Below are 21,778 nucleotides of genomic sequence, written 5' to 3' on the forward strand. Positions count from 1 at the left end.
GATTGATCCGCATGTGCAAATGGAATGCAATTTATATAGATATAGAATGGGAAGAATGTCGAAATTGAAGAAGTTGATAAGGAGATTAAATAATTACCGTAGGTAGAAGAGTGATGTGATGTGAAGATTGTTAGAGATAGAAGATTTGATTGAGATGAATATTTTGCATAGATAGAAAGAGAGATGAATGGGGGAGAAAAACTGATTGGGTTAGAAAATGAATGGGTCTCTTCAACAAAAATAAATAAAAAAATAATTAGTCTTGTGCTTTTCTACATATCTAAACACTAATTCGAAATTTTAAAAATATACAAGTTTAATTTTTATTATTAAGTATAATATAATGTTTAATTAATTTACTTTTAGTTTATATTATTTTTTATTTGTAATTTAATTAAATTTAAATAATAGTTAAATAAAAGATAGATATTAATAAAAAATTTAACAATGCTATAAAAAATTTAAAAATTATGTCACATAAAAAATAATAATTAAATTTAATGTTAATAAAATTTTTCAGTTAAATTTAATTTAAAAAACATTAAAATAATGAAATAAAATATTCTAAAGTTTACAAATAAACATAAAAATATATTAAAATTTAGAATAGTTAAATTATAAAATTTTAAACAAAGTTTATATATATAAAAAATAAAGGTGGTTGTATATGTATAAAAGTTGACAAAAGTTTTTTTCTTTTTAATTTATACCCATACTTAATATGGGTTGGCATAAGGGTAACTGCAAATAAATTTTATTGTAGTTTCTTATCTATCTATCTTATCATGCTTAAAATTTAAACTCACCACAATAATCAACGTGACCAAGCACCACAATAATCCACTTAAGTAATTTTTTATCCTAATATATATATATATATATATATATATATATATATATATATATATATATATATAATAGGGCTCCAAGTCTCCTTGTAGAGCCATACGAGGCTATGTTGTGTCCTAAGTGTCATTTTCTTTTATTTAATTTTGTATTACCAATTATTTTTTCTACATAGTTTAGATAATTTATATTTCTATATTTCAATCATGCATCTCCCTCTATCCACAAATTCTCTCTCCATTCATAATTCTTCAAAATAAATAAGGATATTCATGAACACCATCTGTGCATCATTTATTAAATCAACTTTTGCATATATATCCACCAGCAAACTGCCGGTGGAAACATAGATTTAAATCCACATCTCACAATCTGCCCATGAATCTGTTATCTTCTTGCCTAAATCAATAACCTTCGTCTATATGATAAAATGATCATAGTTGAGAAAGTAATACGATTCAAATATTCAGGACACTAGTATAAAAAGTATTTTTAACGACCAACGTTAACCACGACGATCATTCGCCGTGGTTAATAATTTTTATTAGTGTCGGCGATCTATACGCCGTAGTTAATAATTATTATTAGTGTCGGTTATGTAACGCCAACACTAATGAATATTATTAACCACGACTTTCATTGTGTTCGCCGTGGCTAATGCTTTGGCTTTCCCGCCACACTCTCGTCATTATTATTATTCACGGTTTTATGATGAACGTCGTGGCTAAAAGTAGTTTCTTCCCGCCTTTTTTAGAGAAAATTAATAACCACGGCGATAACATAAAGCCGTGATTAATAAACTATTTATTAATCACGATTTCATGATAATGCCGTCCTTAATAATCCTTTTAAATGATTGATTATTAAGGATGCTGTTATCATAAAACTGTGATTAATATTATTGTCGTTTATGTAACGCCCACACTAATAAATATTATTAATCACGGATTTATGATAACGTCGTTTTTAATAATCGACAAATTTCAAATTATTGATTATTAAGGAGAAATCAAATCCTGCATTCACTTAACACGTTCCTTACATAATTTTCTCAATGATCATCAATCTCTCATGTGTTATATATTAATTTTTTTTTGTAAAACGCATAATTAATAATTAATAAGATAATAAAAAAATGATATGATATGAGGTAGGATTCAATGATTCAATGGTGAATTCCAAATGTCTCTTTTTGATTTGTAAAAATTTCCTTTAATTGAGTATAGATTTAGAGTTCATTCTGCATTTTACTTGCTTCATTGAATCTGTTGATTCTAAGAAACGATTGTTTTACTTTCCCTATTAATTTGAGTGGCTGATTATATATATTAGGTTTTATCTTAGGAGATTTCGAATCGAGTTACAAATGAATGAATTAATCCTCCGTTTGTGATGTGAATCTATTTCTTTGTTTGTTTCTGTGGCGAATGTCTAACAACCTACTGAGTTCATTTTTAATCCATATGAGATGACTTTGAACTTTTCCATGAGATTATAAAAATTCATTGAGAAATATATGATTGGGAGGAAAGGCTTACTTGCAAATGGGGATTTAATTTCGTACCAAATGTGAGGAAAGAGGCTAAATGTCCATTAAGTTTAGTCATTTTCTGGATACATTACCACAAATGACATGAGTTGTACATACTTGGTTGTATCACAGCCTCTTATGATTATGGTTTGAATGAAACTTTCATTATATATCACAATTATCTTATCTGCATTGATAATTAGATTACCATTTTTTAAATAGTCTTTTATTTGCCATATGTGGTTTACTGACTTGTCCATTAGGTCTCATATACAGAGTGCATCAAGACTGATAATGACATAGTCTACTTCAACTGACAGGCGATATATTTGGTAAAAGAAAACTGGTTCACTCTTTCTTGAATGATTCATAGATAAAATATCATATTTATATTTTGTCTGGCTGGCTTCTTTTTTTCCCTTTAATTTATATAAAAGTTAGAGGGGTTTTAGTAGTAGTGGCTTCCCACATTCAGTTTGGAGTATGTAGGAGAGTTGGTCTGCCTTATTATTTCAAAGAATGGGTCTACATCAATAAAGCTAAAGTCAATTTACTTGTTTATTAACTAGCTTTATTAGTCTTTTTTTGGCTTGTTTAGAAGTAATCATTTGTTCTTATGCTGGTAGGGGTTTATTCAATTTTTGTCCAAGATTGATAATATCACACGTCTAAAGACAATTAAACGCTGAGGGAGGAGAATAGGATTTTGCGAGAAGAATTGAATATGATACACGCACAACAGGAAGCACAAAATGAGGCACAAGAGTAAAGGATTAACGATATCTAGGAGCAGGTGCGCGCACAACAAGAGACTTTTGAGGCGTTCATGTCTAGGAATAATCCCCCTCCTCCCCCAATCAGTGATTCACATTACAATATGATTTAAGATTTTTGTATTACTATTTTAGGATTTTATCGAATTTGGATTTAATTTGATTTATTAATTGTCTTTTTTTTGTAAAAACATTTGAAACAGGTTTTGTGAAAATAAAATAATAACCGTGGCTTTTTAAATTTTTTAAAAATTATTAACCACGACGTTCTCCTAAAGCCGTGGTTAATAATGCAGTATTATTAACCACAACCTTAGGAGACGCCGTGGTTAATAATACTGTATTATTAACCACGACTTTAGGAGAATGCCGTGGTTAATAATACTATATTATTAACCACGACTTTGCTAGAATGTCGTGGTTAATAATACTGTATTATTAACCACGACTTTAGGAGAACGCCGTGATTAATAATAATATTATTAACCACAACTTCCTCCCCTAAAGCCGTGGTTAATAATAAAAAATATTAATGTCGAGTTTTGTAGTGTCGACGAACGACGACTTTGTTCCCCAACGTTAATAATTATTAACGTCGGCATTAAGGCTTTTAGCGACAGTTTTCGCCGTCTTTAATAGTCATTTTTCTACTAGTGGAACCATTTTTCAACATGATCTTGTACTAGTCAAACTGGAAGACGCATACCCTAGGTATAATTGCGTTCCAGGAAACTCCATCTCTCCTAGTATTCGAGTAAAGATATCACGCACTCCATCTCTCCTAGTATTCGAGTAAAGATATCACGCATCTCACGGAGTTTGCCGGACATGGAATATACATAAATGATGGTGTTCTAGGAGCAAAGATTTAAATATGGAATTTGATCGAACACTCGGTGTGCATCAGTTGCTGTCTTTGACTATTGAATCTTTCTAAGAACAACTATAAAGATATGAAACTCTGGAAAATAGATATTTGTTAAAGAAGAAAAAAGTTTTGAAAATCTTAAGTGTTGTGTATTCAACCTTTACAAACAATCCTTATATAGGAGTAATTAACTTAGAACCCTAAATTGCTTATACATACAGGCCCAAGCTCATTAATAATTAAATATACCTTAATGGTATAAAAGACAATATAAGAATATAATATATTATATTATATAATATAATAATATATATTATTATATTATATACACTAACAACAATAAAGGCCTACAATTTTCAATTTTCTGACAATCAATGCTTAAACTCACAATCTCCCCCATAAGCTTGATTTGGTTCGAGATTCTTCACACCGAGCAGCTTTCGCATCTCTGCAAATTTGACTCTTGCTAGTGCCTTAGTGAGAATGTCTGCACGCTGCTCTCTAGTGCTTACAAACTCTACAACGATCTGTCGATTCTCGACGCATTCACGGATAAAATGGAACCGAGTGTTGATGTGTTTGCTACGTCCATGAAACATCGGGTTCTTCATTAATGCTATTGCGGACATGTTGTCAACATAGAGGGTTACCGGCCTCGGCTCGCATCCGAGCACCTCGCTGCAGTAGTTTCCATAAACTCCGCCTCACATGAAGATAAAACAACAGTTCGTTTCTTCTGAGATTGCCACATGATCAGATTCCCGTTGAGATAAAAGACCATCCCTCTAGTACTTTTTCTGTCGTCTGTGTCACCAGCTAGGTCGCTGTCAGTAAAACCAACGAGTTCTTCAACTTCTCGTCCTCTTCTTAACTGAATCCCATAACTCGTCGTTCCCTTCACGTAACGAAGAATGTGTTTTACTGTCTGTTGGTATAGAGTGGTAGGGTTCTCCATGTATCGACTCACTATGCTAACTGCATAGGAGATATCGGGTCGAGTGTGCGTCAAGTACCTTAGACACCCGATGATATGCCTATACTCCTTCGGATCCACTATGCTTCCTTCAACATCCTTTTCGAGCTGCAACTTTGCTTCCATTGGATAATTACTCGAGTTACAATCCTCCATTACAAACTATTTCAACACCTTCTTCGCATAAGTTTCTTGTTTCACATCGATGCTTGGTCCACCTTGATACCAAGATAGTACGAGAGTAGCCCGAGATCACTCATCTCGAACTCCTTCATCATCTGGTTTTTGAACTCCTCAACACCCTTGATTCTTGATCATGTCACAATCAAGTCGTCGACGTATACGCCAACAATGAGTACTTCTTCTCTATGGTTTCTCGTGTACACAGCTTGCTATTGAGAACACTTCACAAAACCAAGACTCATCATTATCTTGTTGAGGCAAGTGTTTCACACCCTTGGTGCTTGACGTAGTCCGTAGAGAGCCCTGTATAACCTGTACAGCTTGTGCTCTTTATTCTTGATGATGAAGCCTTCAGGTTGGGCGACATAGACTTCTTCTTCGATGTCACCATTGAGAAATGCTGATTTGACATCCAAATGGTGAATCTCCCATCCACGGTGAGCTGCGATGACAAGAATTAACCTAACCGTGTCAAGTTTTGCCACTGGTACAAATGTCTCTTCAAAGTCAACACATTGCTTATGCACATAGCCTTTTGCTACCAATCTCGCTTTGTGCTTGAGGATGTTGCATTCGCTGTCTCTTTTGAACTTGAAAACCCACTTTAACCTGATAGTCTTGTGACCGGATGGTAAATCGGTGAGGTCCCATGTCTTGTTCTTCCTGATAGGCTCGAGCTCTTTGTTCATGGCCTCATTCCACGACTCTTCAACTACCGCCTCGTGATATGTTGTTGGTTCGTCGGTTATGAGTAACAAAAATTCATCAAGATCTATCTCTACTAGTGGTGCCTCCGCGTAGACATCTCGTAGGATTCCGAACTCCCTTGTATTTTGTACGAACTTGTTGTTATCGTTGCACTACTCCCACTTCTTCTCCTCCTCGAACACGTCATCTCTGCTCACATAGTTTTTTCCACAAGTTGGATTAAGAAACTTGTGCGCCTTGCTTCCGTCTTCGAACTTCACATTTTCGGTAATTTTCTCGTCGAGCTCATTGAGCTTCTCTCGATGGCTCTTCATATGGTTGCTTGCTCCATTTTCAAGGTACCACATATCGGTGTGATTACACTCATCGCCACTTGCGAAGATTTTCTCTATGACTTTCTCTTCATTGAACACCACCACCTCTGGTTCCTCCTTTGACGGTTCTTGCATGAACTCTTCATGGTTTTTCTTCTCCTCTCATTAATGTTGGCTCCTCGTCATAGAAATTAGTGAGGTTTACCTCATCGTCAAACCTATTGTTAGGGCACTTAGACGCGTAGTGTCCATACTTTTGAAAAGCATAACACTTCATTGTGCTCTTGTCTTTGCGGGGCTTGATATCTTCTTATTGAGGTGAGCTTTTTGCATAACCTCGTCCTTGACCTTACCCTTTGCAACAACCTCGATTATCTCTACCGTTGCCTCTGCGACTCGACGATCCAGAAGAAAAATCGGCTTCTCCATTTTTCTTCATTCGTGACATCCATTCATCATGCGTGAGCAATATGTGCTCCTCCTCTTGGTCTTCATAACCGTGAAGTCTCTTCTCGTGGACTTTGAGACGACCGACGATCTCCTCGATGGTCATATTCTTGAGGTCACCAAATTGCTCGATCGCTGTAACGATCTGCATGTATATTTGTGGTAAGGCTCTAAGGAACTTCTTGACGACGGAGATCTCCTCCACTTTCTCTCCCAACGAGCGGATACCAGTCACGATGGACAATTTCATGGCGAAATCATCCACCGATTCCCCATTCTTCGTACGAATTGCCTCAAATTGTGTCTTCATCAGTAAGAAGATTGAGCTTTGCATAAGAACTAATGACATTATTCCACAGGAATATCTCAGAAATTCAAATTCAATGAATGATCTTTACCTGTGAATTCTTACCGACTTCACAACCATGCTTGTAATAATTAGAAATATAAGCCATTATGGGATGCTAAGGGAAAACAATCCAATGAAATTTGGTCTATCTGAATCGATTTGTCATTCATTGAGGCTAAAACAAAGAAGCCTTCACTTGAACTTCATCTCTCATAGTTTAGTATGTAGGTAGAAGATTAGGAAAATATAGCTATCGAATACTCCTCTTCCTCTGAAAAATGTCGTCCAGTTTAGTGAATTCAGCAAGGCAAAGTATTTTGTAGGCTTCGAAAGTAGGTTCACATCGACTTCAATGAATGCTGGTTCGTCGCTGGGCATCAAATTCAAAGTGCCATAGAATTTGAATTTTGAAAGAGATGCAGGATAGAAATATAAATTATCTAAATATGTAGAAAAAAAATGATGTGGTAATATAAAATAAAATAAAATAAAATGACACATAAGACACAACAAATCGAACCGTTGGTTCCTTAAAAAAAAGCATTATTTGGTCAAATAAATGTAAGTTTGAACTTCATAGGGCTCATTTACAAGTTCGAGCATATATGATCAAAATGACCCAAATTCGACCCGATAAGATAATTGGATATATATATATATATATATATATATATATATATATATATATATATATATATTTCTCTCCCCTACTCTCCATTTCTTAATTAACTTTATTTTTTCTTAATATATATATATATATATATATATATAAATAAAATAATTATATAATATTACATATAAATATAAAAATTTGGAATGGAAAAATATATATTTTATATAATTAGTGAAAAATATATACAATATACTCTCGATAAAATAATATTCGATAAAATTATAACATCGATAAAGTAATAAATTCTTATAGTACCGACTCGGTCTGAATAACTAAAGTAATTATTTCGATAAATTTATTAATTAATATAATTTTTGACGCATATAGGTCCCAACTATTATATAAAATAATAATATACTATTTTTTTAAATAATTCAGAGTGCCTTAGTGAAATATGTGTTCACTGTTGTCTGTTTTATATGAAAAATTTATATCCATTTGAATCTCATCCCTCACTTTTTGTAAAACTTTATGAAGTTGTGGAGTGTTTCTATGATATTGTAAGAGAAAATCAATAAGTTTTATTGCTGCTCTAATAGGTTCTTTGCGAGAAACATACTCCAAAACACGACTATCATCTTCATTTTCTTCATCTTGATTGTTTCCTATAAGACCCTCAATGATTTCTTTATCTTACAAATAGTAGAAGAGAAGAAAGAAAATAGAATAGTTGTAGAATATTATGTACTGTAAATATGTACTTGAAGATGAATATTTTGAGATGAAAATAATCTTACAACATAAGATATTACACCATTATCATATTAATTGACTTAAAGAATAAAAAAAGTTTTATAATTGATTATACTTTAACCACTTATACAATAAATGAACACCACTATATATAATTTGAATTTTAAAATTAAACAATATTAAATAAAATTATATTTTATTACAATACAAGTAAAATAATAAATTATTACTTTATCGATTCAATAATATTTCGATAATATAATATTTTTTAGCTGATCCAACGTTATTACTTTATAAAAGGTCTACTATATATATTATATAACTTTTTTCATTATTAATTTTATATTTTTTTTATCACTAATTATATAAAATATATATTGTCTTATCAATAAATATATATATATATATAGAAGAGTGATAGAGAGAAGGAATTTGGTGAGGGAATTTGATGAGAGAATGACTTGGCATCACCTTCAATGGTAGGAAAATGTAAAAGTGGGAGGAAAGAGAGAAATTATTTGATTTTTTCAGCGAATAAGATTATGCCAAGTCATTCCCTCACCAAATTCCCTCACCTAATCATTTCTCATATATATATATATATATATATATAATAACACTTCAATATATATATATATATATATAAAGTTTTTATAATTTATAAATAATTATAACTATTTTTTTTTCTAATTATTTCTCCCTCATTAATTATATATATATATATATATATATATATATATATATATATATATATATATATTAAATGTAGTTACCTTATATGTATTATACTATATAATATTTCATCATTAATTTTAATATAAATACATTTTATCTTTTATAATATAGTATAATATATATAAGGTAACTACATTTAATATATATATATATATATATATATATATATATATATATATATATATATATATATATTAAATGTAGTTACCTTATATATATATTATACAATATTATATTTCATCATTAATTTTATATAAATAAAATTTTTTTTTATCATACATTTTTTCTCTTATCATATATTTATATATATAATATTTTATTTATGAGAATAAATAATTTATTAATTAATATAAAAATTAACTAATTACTAATAAATATTAAATACAATATATATATACATACACAAAATAATAAAATTATTTTAACAATCTTAAGATTAGGTTCAAATTTCAAGATATACAAATTTAGTTTTTCAAAAATACATTCTTAACTATATTTTTTTCTATCAATAATCTTATAAAATATATATTGTCTTATCAATAATTATATATATATATAATAACACTATAATATATATAAAGTTTTATAAATGATAAATAATTATAATTATTTTCTCTCTCATTTTATATATATATATATATATATATTTATATATATATATATTTATATATATATATATATATATATTCTCACTTATCATATAAAATATATACTTTTTTTATCAATAATTTAAATATATATATATATATATATATACACAAAATAATTAAATTATTTCAATAATCTCAAGTGATCTAACGGTTAAAGTGTTCACATTTCATGCTTAAGACTTGGTTCGAATTCCAAAATCTAGTGGTGTAACTTTTAAACAAAGAATATGAGAAATATAAAATGTGAGGCATAATTAGTGATTGGTTTGACAAGCATATAAAAGTGTGAGATCACAAAATTGAGGTTGGGTGATGGTTGATTTGTCGAGTGTGAGGTTAGAAATAGTGGTTGATTTGACGAACATTTAAAAGTGCGAGGTCACGAGATGGAGGTCGGGTGACGGATAGTTTGTCGAGTGTGAGGTCGGAATTAATGGTTGGTTTGACGAATATTTGAAAGTGTGAGGTCACAAGATGAATGTCGGATTATGGTTAGTGATTGGTTTGACGTTGAATAAGAGGTAGGTGATCAATTGGGATTGGTTGTTGATTTATTGAAGTGGGAGTTAAAGAGAGGTCGACTTAGATTGGTGAGTGGTTTGTCGATGGATAAAGAAGCATACGAAAAGTGTGAGTCACAAGATTATGGTTAGTGAGTGGTTTTCCGAGGGGATAAAGAGACATATGAAAAAGTATAAGTAACAAGTTGAGGGTCAATTGGGGGGTTAGTAGTTGAGTTTGACGAGAGAAAAGAGCTGTGTCATGGTCAATTATGGAATTAAGTGGTGCTGAGGGTATAAAATATATGTTAACATTAAGTTTAAGATTAAACTAAAATTAATTTTAAATCAATTAGATTTGAATAATATTAATTTTTATATTTTTATCCGTACAAATGCACGATATTCTGGTTTATTTAACATTATTAACTAAAGGTGAACAATATAATAATTTTTATCTAATTAAATTAAATCACTTTTACTTAATTTTTCTTAATTTTAATTTATATATTAACGTAATAATAATTAGTATTAAAAAATATTAATATAAATTTGTTAGAAAATAATTGTTATAACTTATGAAAAGTTTAATGAATAGATAAAACTAAGTTCAAATATATATGTTAAACCGCTAAGTTATATCAAGTATATTAATTGGTTTAAATATAACAAGAAGCTGTTGTAACTTAGTGGTAAACACTTCTGTCTGTCACACATGTGATCAGGGATCAAATCTCACTGGCTGAAACTGAGCGTTCGGTTGGAAATATATATACTGTTTGGTTTGACTTCGGTTTGAAGTAAAAAGCTCAGGTCAACCGGAGTTCGGTCAAACCGGTTCGGTCAGTAAAGTTCAGTTAAACCGGATCGGTCAACCGACACTTAATGAAGCATGGACATTCATAAATGAGTTCCAGTTGATTAAATGCAGCCGCTCCGGTAATAAATGCACAGATAGCTGTCAGACATGCTTGTCTGAATCCAGAAGCAACCTCCAAGTAGCAGGTAGCTGTCAGGCAGGCTTATCCAAGATCTCTAGCAAATCTCTAAAACAGACGGTCGGTTAAGTGCATGTCTTCCATGTGTCCAAATTGATCTGTCCAAGAGGAAAGGCGTGTAAGCCTCTTGATCATTACCGGTTTCCAGCGGCCAATCTCCTAGAGAGAGAAAATATGACCGTTGTCATATTTTTCATATAAATAGAAGCCAAGGAAGAAATTTTGCCAAGCATCAAAATTATAAGCGACTCAGTTACGAAAATCTTAGAGAGATAAAGAAATATTACGCGCGATCCAAAATCGGTGTGTCATTAACCGGAAGCTTTGTCTGTGTGTGTTTGTATTGTGTTGTGTATTACATCAAGAGTGAGTTGGTGTAACCGGCGAGTAGCGAGTTGGGCTCGACCGGCATTGTAATTGTTGTAACTTTGAAAGTTAGTGGAGATCCTTCTCATAACCTGAGAAGAAGGGGTGACGTAGGAGGGTTTGCTTCGAACATCCATAAAAAATCTTGTCTCCTAACCTAACCTAACCAAAATCAATCTTACTCCGTAAACCGTCCACTCATATCTATAAAACCTACTCCTTCTAAAACATCATCTAAATCGCAGAGGTTGCTTCAAACTGAAACAGACATTTCCGCCCTTGAACCCGATTCAAGAGTCTGTGACAGTTTGCGAAGTGTTGAGAACGGTTATAGTCTCTAACCGGACTATCACCAAAGTGTTGTGTGTTGTGTAAGCGGCCACCCTTCCTGAAACCGGAAACACCCCGGTCCTCCAAGGGCGTCCCCGATCCTAACAAGTGGTATCAGAGCGAGGTTCTTAGCACTCAAGAAACCGAAGAAGATGGGAAGCATGACCCATAGCGACAAGCCACCAATGCTAAACAGTGAAGCGTTTAGCAGTTGGAAGAAACAAATGTATCTACATCTGATCACGTTGGATGATGAAATGAGCACCATCCTAAAGGAGGGTCCGATAAAGATTAACAAGGAGACGGAAGAATGGACGGCTGAAGATAGGAGAAGAAGTAACCTAGACAACCATTGCATGAGACATATTTTCAAATCTTTGGATAACAACACTTTCGAGAAAGTCATTGAATGCGAAACGGGAAAAGAAGTGTAGGAAAAGTTGATCCAACTGTTTGAAGGTAGTGATCAAACAAAGGAGAACCAGAAAGAGCAGAAGGCTCTAATGGCTGCTGAAGGCAAGGAAAAATGGGCCGATAGCGATTCGGACGACTCATCATCCATCGACAATGATGATAAAGTTGAAACCTGCTTCACCGCTAAGAAAGAATATGAGGTATTTGATCTCTCTTTTGATGATTTTACACGAGATGATCTAATTGCTGCACTAAATGACATGGTCATTAAGTATAGAAAACTGTCAAAATGTTGTGTGTTGTGTAAGCGGCCACCCTTCCTGAAACCGGAAACACCCCGGTCCTCCAAGGGCGTCCCCGATCCTAACAAAATTGCAAGTGAATATGGTTAAATAATTCGTCTCTTTTTTTAATTAATGATTTTTTACACGTTAACCTTTATAAGAAATGAATGGCCAAAAATATATTGTTATTAATTAGATAAGATTTGTAGATATACATATTTAATGCATACTTTTAAATACGTGATCCGACCAGCAGTTCAATCGGTCCAACCTCGAAACGGTTGAATGAGTGGCCCAACTTTTGACTTCTATACATTTACCTTTTGAACTGGCCAAAAACCGGTCCGACCGGAAATCTAAACCGAAAATATCTGGTTCGAAAGGTTATTCATTATTCTATTGGATCCGTTATACTTTTATTTATTTTTTCTTCTCGGTAGGAGACCTTGACTCAAATCGTTTCCGCATATTTAAAAGAATTTGTACCATGGTCAGATCAAAGTTCAACTAATGGCAGACGGTGGCGGTGGATGTCTTCAAAGCATCCGATAACTCTTATCGATTTCTTTATATGTTTTTTAAAACTGAAGATCGATATCTTGAAAGGATCAACGAGATTTCTCCATTTTGTAGTGAAAAATGTTCAAATGAAGGGGAGCAAGAGACAAAGAGATGGGAAGAAGAAGAAAGATAGAGATAGAGAGAGATAAGAAGAAGAAAGACATCATTCCGGTCTCTAAACATTACATCAACGGTGACTGTGGTGGTGTAAATTAAAGTTAAAAATGTAACTATGGTTATGTTAAATATGGAGAGGTGGTTGTGTAAATTAAGGTTAAAAGAGTAACCCTGATTAAGAGTAACTATGATTAAGTTAAGAAATGATTGATTTGGGAGGTAACGTGTTTCTTTTGGTATTATCTTCTTAGTCGGTGTCATTTATTATTTTAAATAATATAAAAATTAAATCTGGGCCGACCACTAATTTAATTAATTGAATCGGTCGGATCAAAGTTCACCGAAAAGATCAGGTTTATACCGAACGGTTTTTAAAATAATTATTTAATGTTCAAATAAAGTAGGTAAATAATTCAACCTATTGATAAATTAAAAAATAAATCAAATTAAGACATAAAATTAATGACTGATAAAATAATTAGAATCAATTATCTTTGTTTGCTATTTTTGTTTTTTAAATTAAGGTCTCATGTTTCAAAATAAAATAAAATTCTGCAATTATTTTTTAAATAGAATTCATTTATTTTATATTAAAGATCTGAAAATTCATCAAAAAAAATATTAAAACAGGTTAATTAAGAAAACAAAATAAAATAAAGTTAAAATTTATTAATTACTTTCATACATAATAATATTTAATTTTTTATGCTTTGCATTATTATTATTTTTTAAAACCTTAAGAATATATTAAAATTTCAAAAAATATTTAATCAGACAAAAGTATATTAAAAATAAAATTTTAAATATATATATATATATTTATATATATATAATTCTTATAAACAATTTAATCACCATAATATTTTACAACATTACCATGGCTATAGTTTTAAGTATCCAATATCTATTTAAAATTGAATTTAATTTAAAATTATTCAAACACAAATTAAATACGTAAGTGTTCAAATATTAATAAATATAATAGGAATCATATCAGAACGTTCATATATAAATGTTTAATCTGTATAAAATTTCAAATGTAAGATCGAAATGGAAACTAAGTTGCACATATTCCTCACATATATAAATATATGAGTTTGGAGATAATTTGTTAAGAAATTTTATTTGTACTCTTAATTTAAACATAATCATTTAATTTTCAAATTATATCATAATTTAACAACGTTTATTTTTTTTTTTAAAAATAAAACGCGCTAGCCAAATAAATCTTAATAAACCGTAAATATATTTTTTGAATTATTTTTGTATATGATATGAACTCAAATATAAAATTCCAAACATTGATTTTTTAACATTTTTTATATTAGCCTCTATTTCATTTGTTATAAAAAATAAATAAAAATACATTTTATATTTTCATTCAATGTTTTATACCTATTTTTCAATGAGTATTCTCCACCAATATTTTTTTATTATTATTGTTTTACATATGATTTTTATTTTTTGTCACAGCCAATTATTTTTTAATGTGTTTTTTTAGTACTTATCTTTAGAGAAGTCCTATCCTCAAGTATAAAAGGCATACCAATACATCATTTTTAATCACCTTCTAAACAATTTCTCACAATAAAATTTTAATTTTGTGAGTTTCTCTAATCTCTAACACTTTTATTATATATATTATCACTTTAAATTATATATACTTTACATATAATTTTTACATCTCTTTTATAGATCTACTCAGATTAATTTTGCATGACCATAAATTATTTGAGTTTGTATCTATATATTGAAATAGAGAATAAAATATGATTATATATCTTATATCTATATATTTATACATATATTTGTATTTAAATTTTAGAAAGAATGGTTTTAAATCTAACTTCTTTCATCGATTACATCCTTTTAAATTATATATATATATATATATATATATATATTAAAAAAGAGGTGGAGATAAGGGAAAAAAACTTATATGCCTACTTATATTACTTTTTTGATCCGACTAATTTTATGATAATCAATTTACTATATTAATTTTGTATTTAAAATTAATCTCTTATTCTTATTTTAAATCATTGATTTTAAGATCTTATGGTTAAAATGTGATTTAAATCATCATTTTAATTTAATTTTACTTATAGTTCTATTTGTACGTGATTTATATTAGAATTAATTATCTTTAATTGAAAATTGGTTATTATTTAGATCAAGCGAATATATTATTTTTAATATATGAGAAAACAGTAAAAAGTATATATACATAAATAAGAATATTTAAATATTTTAGTGTTAAAAGATATATTTCAATTTGAGTGGTTTATTCCTGGATATATTTATTTTTCAAAGGATATATATTCTTGGATCTATATTACTCATATGCAATAAAATTATATTGTATTATGTATCTAATAGTTAATGTGATATTCATTTCAAAAAATTAATGTAATTAAAAATAACTGGGGTATTTTGGTATAATTTTTTGTTTGACTAAATTATTTAGGTATAATTGAATAACTAAATATTAAAAAACTCCTATATGTGTAAAATCAAATTAAGTAGAATTTTTTATTTTGCTAAAAACATATGATCAATTTATTTTGGTTTTCTAGAGTTGACATTGGTTTTCACACTACATAAATAAATATATATATATATATATATATTATAATTTTATTTATTTATTTGTTTGTATTGAAAGAGGTGATTGGATATGCATGAGCAAATCATTACAAGTGAAAATTATTATTTAAGTGGGTTGACATATTTCGGAGACTAACTCTACCAAACATGAAAGTCAAATTCGTGAGACTTATTGAAGTTGAAGAGGTATGCAATGTATTATCTTAATTTATCTACATCGTTATCTTTGGTTAATTATATGTGATAAAAATAAAATGTACACATCGATCAATTATCAGTATTGGCTACAAAATTTAAATCTTCTTTAATCTTTCTCGATCGCTGGTTATATATTCTAATGTTTTATTTGTTTTTTTCTTCCTCTTATTATGTTTAGGGTTTGATTACTGTAATAACTCTGATTGAATATAAGAATATTTATTTAAAAAATCATATTAGAGGTGTTAGTTAAAACATTTGAATTTTGTATATATTAAAATTTATCTCATTATTTCACTTATGATTAAATAAAGCTAGAAAATTATTATATTTAATTTATGTATTGAAAGGTTAACCATGAAAATTAAAATTGAAGTTTAACTAAACATATTTTAGTTATTTGTTGTGACAAAAAATTGATATAAAATTTTAAATTTATATAGATGCAGATGAACATGTACATAAGAATGATGCTGCATGGACAACAAATGCAAGGTAAAAATCAGAATACAAATTTGCTAATGGATGAGCAAACATTAAATTTGAATATGAACATTTCATGAACCCGGTGGACTTGGATGTGAATATGCCAAGGAACGAACAAACATTAAATTTGAATATGATGGAACAACCAAACATGTTTGATGAACCGAATGCACTCGCGATCGAGGAACCAAATCAACACATTATAGTGGAGAATCTTAACATAGATGTAGAAATTGGAGAAAACAATAACATATCCGGAAGTGAAAATCATCTTCTAAAGGCGGTGGAAGCCTTCGGTGAAGATGAAGAAGGCGAGGGTAAAGGCGAAGACGACGCAAACGCAGACGCCGAGGCCGACGAGTGAGAGAGCTCTAACAGGATGAGGAGAAAAACTTATCATCGCCACACCCAATCACAGATTCATGAATTTGAGAAATATATTATTTTTTACCCTTCAAATTATATTCCTTTACACACATTCTTATAACATTAAATTAATTATTAATCATATTATTATATTTTTTATTGTTTAAACATGCAATTTTTTTTAAGGACTGTCCATTCCCTGATGACAAACAAAGGCGAATGTTGAGCCTCCAATTGGATATGGATCTGGTGTAGGTTAAACTCTGGTTTCAGAATAAACGGACTTAGGTGAAGGTATACTTTTATTTATTTATTTATATTTTTTTACATTTTGAACCATTTATTATTGATTTATTATTGATTGATATATGTAAAATATATATATATATATATATATGTAAAATATATATATATATATATATATGTAAAATATATATATATATATATATATTATATATATATATATATATATATATATATATATATATATATAAAAGAAAATGACGTGTCCAACTCTTTATTGGATTGAAAATGTAATAGGAGAAAATTTTAAAATTTCCAATTGAATAGAAGGATGAGAATCACTTGTCAGTCATTTATTTTATATATATATATATATATATATATATATATATATATATATATATATATATATATCAATTTCATATTTTTTTATTTTATTGGGATATAAACATTGAATTTTTTGTTTTGTTTTGCAAATAAACTTTTATTAAAAGCTGTTAAATTGTAATTCAATTATTTGATGGAATATTGGGATATATGATAAGAATAATTTATTTATTTAATGAGAAAAATGTTTCATATTAATATAATTGAAATATGATATTTGTGCTTTATTACATAATTATTTGGAATCACACTTTTTGTGATTCTTGTAATATAAATCATTTGGAAAAATAGTTAATTTTAATAAATCATTTTAAGACAATTAATTAATTTTAACTTTTAGATAATTACTTATAATAAAAAATGTGACGAGAATGGTGAACTGCTTAATGAAAATAGATACTTAATGTAGACAATTTGAGATACAAAAATTTCATAAAGAATTCCTTGTGTTATAAACCAGTAGTGAACAAAGAGAGATCTCAACGGAGGAGGAGCAACGTTTGATCGCGGAGAACGAGCGCACAAGATAAGAAGTAAGAGTTTATTTGAATTGAAATGGATTGAATTCATGTATTATTCTTTAATTAATTTTTTTAACACGACTTAATGTCATTTCATTAAAGAAACAAAAAATTGGTGAGAATCCGAAATGAGTTAAGATCTAAGCTAGACAAACCCTAGTTTTGATTGAATCAAATGAGTAAAAGACAAAAAGCATACAAAACCTACAACATTAATAGTCTGATTCAAATGAGAAATTCCATCTTTGACTAAGCTTCATTGCATTCAAAACGTTTGTTAATCATTTTCTTTTATGTATTTCCTCTTTCTTTTGTGAATATATTGTTTTTCAGCATTAACGTCAACTTTTCTTTACTGTTCATCTGAATCTCTATTTTCGTTTTACTTTTACTCTGTTTGCAACTGATGGGGATAATTCGAACACCCTGCTTTTTTTATATTTAGCACTCTTTACCACAATTAGTGTTTGGACTGTTTCATTTGATGACAACTTTTTGTGAGCAATGATTACCTAATTTCTTGGATTTTTCTTAAGAAACTTTCCTTTAGTTGTATCCGAACTTAACTGGAACTTTTTTATTGTTTCAGTATGTCAATGGATGTTTGTTACTACTCGCAGCATTATCAATTATTGCATCCTTGCTTGTTCCAACTTTGCCTTTACTTGTGCATTTCCTTACTTCAACTTTACCTAAGTTTGCTTTCCTCTTCTCATCTACACTTCCATCCCCTGATATTCCATCTTGGTTTTCGGTAGTATTTTTGGGAATCTGACTATCAACTTCTTTGTTACTACTCTTTTCTTTTTTTCCATTTTTCTGAATTGCTTCTAGTTTCTCATGTGATTACTCTTTTATCTCTTCTGTTGTGTTCTTGGCTTTTTTTTATATGTCGTCTTATTCCTGATTTTCAGTTTATTTTCTAGACTATTATGATTTTGAGATTTCAGATTTTTATGCTTTTCTTCGATTGTTTTTATGAAATTAGCGATAGAATGTTCAAAGGTATCGCAAACAACACATGTATATGTTCTAAATTCATATATGATGCCTATGATATAAGAATCATCATTTATGTGTCAATTAATGTCCTATTCTTTAATTTGATCAATTCAATTTTAAATGGTTCAGGTTGCTAGAGTTTCTAATATAGTTTCTAGGGTTCAGGTTGCTAGAGTTTCTAATATAGTTTCTAGGTACGTATTAATTTATTGAATTAATTCATACATTCATTTTGTTTATATATCTTATAAATGAATAAAAATGTATATTAATAAATAATGCAATCAATATGTGACAGAAGTAGGAACATGTGGACTAGTCCTAACAACAATTACATGGTCCAAGGGCAGTCTTCAAGAATGGGATCAGAGCAAAACCAGATAAGAGCAACAGTAGTTATGCCGGGACAAGGTGGTAGCATGTCTAGGGCCTGGATGAATCATTCACATCATCATCAGGTTCATCAGCAGCAACACCAGCATCAGCAGACACAGCAGCAGCTGCTTCCAGGGGATAAAATAGACAGGAGTATGATTTGGGAGATTGCAATGACATCCATGGAAGAGGTTGTTAAAATGGCCGAAATGGGGGAACCTCTGTGGATCCCAAATCATTCTGATTGCGATATCGGGTTCAAGTTGAATGAGGATGAGTATTTTCGGATTTTCCCCATAGGATTTGGACCTCGCCCTGAAAGTCTTTACTGCGAGTCCTCTCGCCACTCCACCACCCTTAATATTAGTTCCCATTCTCTTCTGGATGTTTTCATGAGTCAGGTACGTAATAGCTAGCTAGAATATATTATTATTATTATTAATTGTTAAATAAAAAATGTAATGATGATGATCAGGCTAATTGGAAGCGCTTCTTCAATGCCATTGTGTCAAAAGCGACGTGTTTGGAAATCTTGTCGTGTGGATTGTCTCCAGGAAATTATAATGGTGCATTGCAAGTGGTAATTAATTAAGTGTTTGTTTAATTATATATAATGGTTGGTTGCATTATTTCATATAGTTTATATGAATGAATGAATGAAATTGGGTGTTGCAGATCTATATAGAGACGCATGCGCAGACTCCTTTTGTTCCTATCCGTGACAACATGTTGGCAAGGTACTGTAGGCAAGTGGGTGAAAAGAAGTGGGCAGTGGTGGATGTTTCTCTTGACATATTTCGGAAATTCGACCTAGTGAAATCGAGGAAAAGGCCTTCCGGGTGCATAATTGAAGATGCGCCCAATGGATTCACAAACGTGACATGGATAGAGCACGTTGAAGCACAACACGTGACTGGTGTTCATTCAATGTACAAGGCTCTGGTCAGTTCCGGGTTAGCTTTTGGCGCCAAACGTTGGCTTGGTATTCTCCAGAGCCAAACCGATCGTCTCTTCAGTGTCATGTCCAACACCCTGCCCTTTTCTGATATCAACGTGGCGATGAGTACGGAAAGTAAAAGGAGCCATACTTTGTTGTCTGAGAGGATGGTAAGGATCTTTAATACTGGAGTGAGTGTGGCTACAGGGAATGTTTGGAATATAATTCCATACAGTGGCCCAAATAAAATTAGAATTCTCAAGATCAGGAACACAGATATTTCCGGCGGTCATCCTGTAGGGGTCATCCTTATAGCTACACATTCCTTTTGGCTCAATGTTCCGCCCATCACTGTCTTTAAATTTCTCCAAAACCAACAAACAAGGAGTCAGGTATTGTACCTCTTTCAATTCTGTCTTTGTATATATCTTGACAAATTAATTAATTAATCTTGTCTTAAATAAACAGTGGGATGTTCTTACATCTTCTGAACAACCACTTAAAGAAATCTCCCGCATTGTGATTGGCCGAGATTCTTCTAGCAGCGTATCTGTGCTACAACTTAACGTAACAAATCTTCTTAAGTCTTTTTCTGCTTATATAAATTATGAATTAATTGATTATTAAAAAGGCATATATGTATAATATGCAGCCTGAAGTACTGGTCCTGCAAGAGGAAAATTGGGATCCAATGGGAGCGTACATTGTATATGCCCCGGTTGACAGCACGGCGGTGAACTTGACTTTGGTCGGAGGGGATTCCGACTACGTGACAATGCTTCCTACTGGTTTTGTGATAGGTCCGGACGGTCTGGGCAATGGAAGTGATGGGGCCGGCTCATTGGTAACTTTATCCATCCAGATTTTGGTTGATTCTAATCCCAATATTGTGGTTGAACAGCCATCTGTGGACACTCTTACTAATATGCTCAACAACACCGTGGATAGTCTCATGATTGCCTTAATGAACCAGGAAGATGTTTTCTTTAAATAGCTCTTTGTTTTAAGATCTAGCTCTTTGTTTTAATTGAATTCAGTTACTTTGGCAGCCTTGAATTCTATCTTATTTGCTTCAATCTTTTTTTTCTAGTTTCTTTAATTTCTAAATATCAATTTTTATCATTCAATATATGTGTTTACATGTCTCTATCATTTGCTAAGGATTTTCCAACAAGTTTAGGCCTCTTTGCAAGTTTAATCTAGATAGATAGTTAGTGATTACTTTGTAATTATTTAATTCAATATCCTTCATTTTATTATCCTTCATTTCCAAATATTTTGTTTAAAAAAAAAAAACAGAGTTTAATGTCTTAAAATTCCATATATTTTCATTTTTAATTTCT

General features: G+C 30.6%; 1 protein-coding gene across 1 annotated transcript; it reads left to right on the top strand.

Moving 5' to 3' along the window:
• Positions 1-16,740: 16,740 nt before the first annotated feature.
• Positions 16,741-21,429, top strand: LOC124935170 (homeobox-leucine zipper protein MERISTEM L1-like). The gene is made up of 8 exons (XM_047475620.1): positions 16,741-16,921; positions 18,742-18,875; positions 19,253-19,317; positions 19,422-19,899; positions 19,974-20,078; positions 20,174-20,827; positions 20,904-21,002; positions 21,088-21,429. The coding sequence occupies exons 1-8, from the start codon at positions 16,741-16,743 to the stop codon at positions 21,427-21,429; spliced, it is 2,058 nt and encodes a 685-aa protein (XP_047331576.1).
• The last annotated feature ends 349 nt before the right edge of the window (positions 21,430-21,778 follow it).

This window comes from Impatiens glandulifera, chromosome 4 (genome assembly GCF_907164915.1).
Source record: "Impatiens glandulifera chromosome 4, dImpGla2.1, whole genome shotgun sequence".
NCBI lineage: Eukaryota > Viridiplantae > Streptophyta > Magnoliopsida > Ericales > Balsaminaceae > Impatiens > Impatiens glandulifera.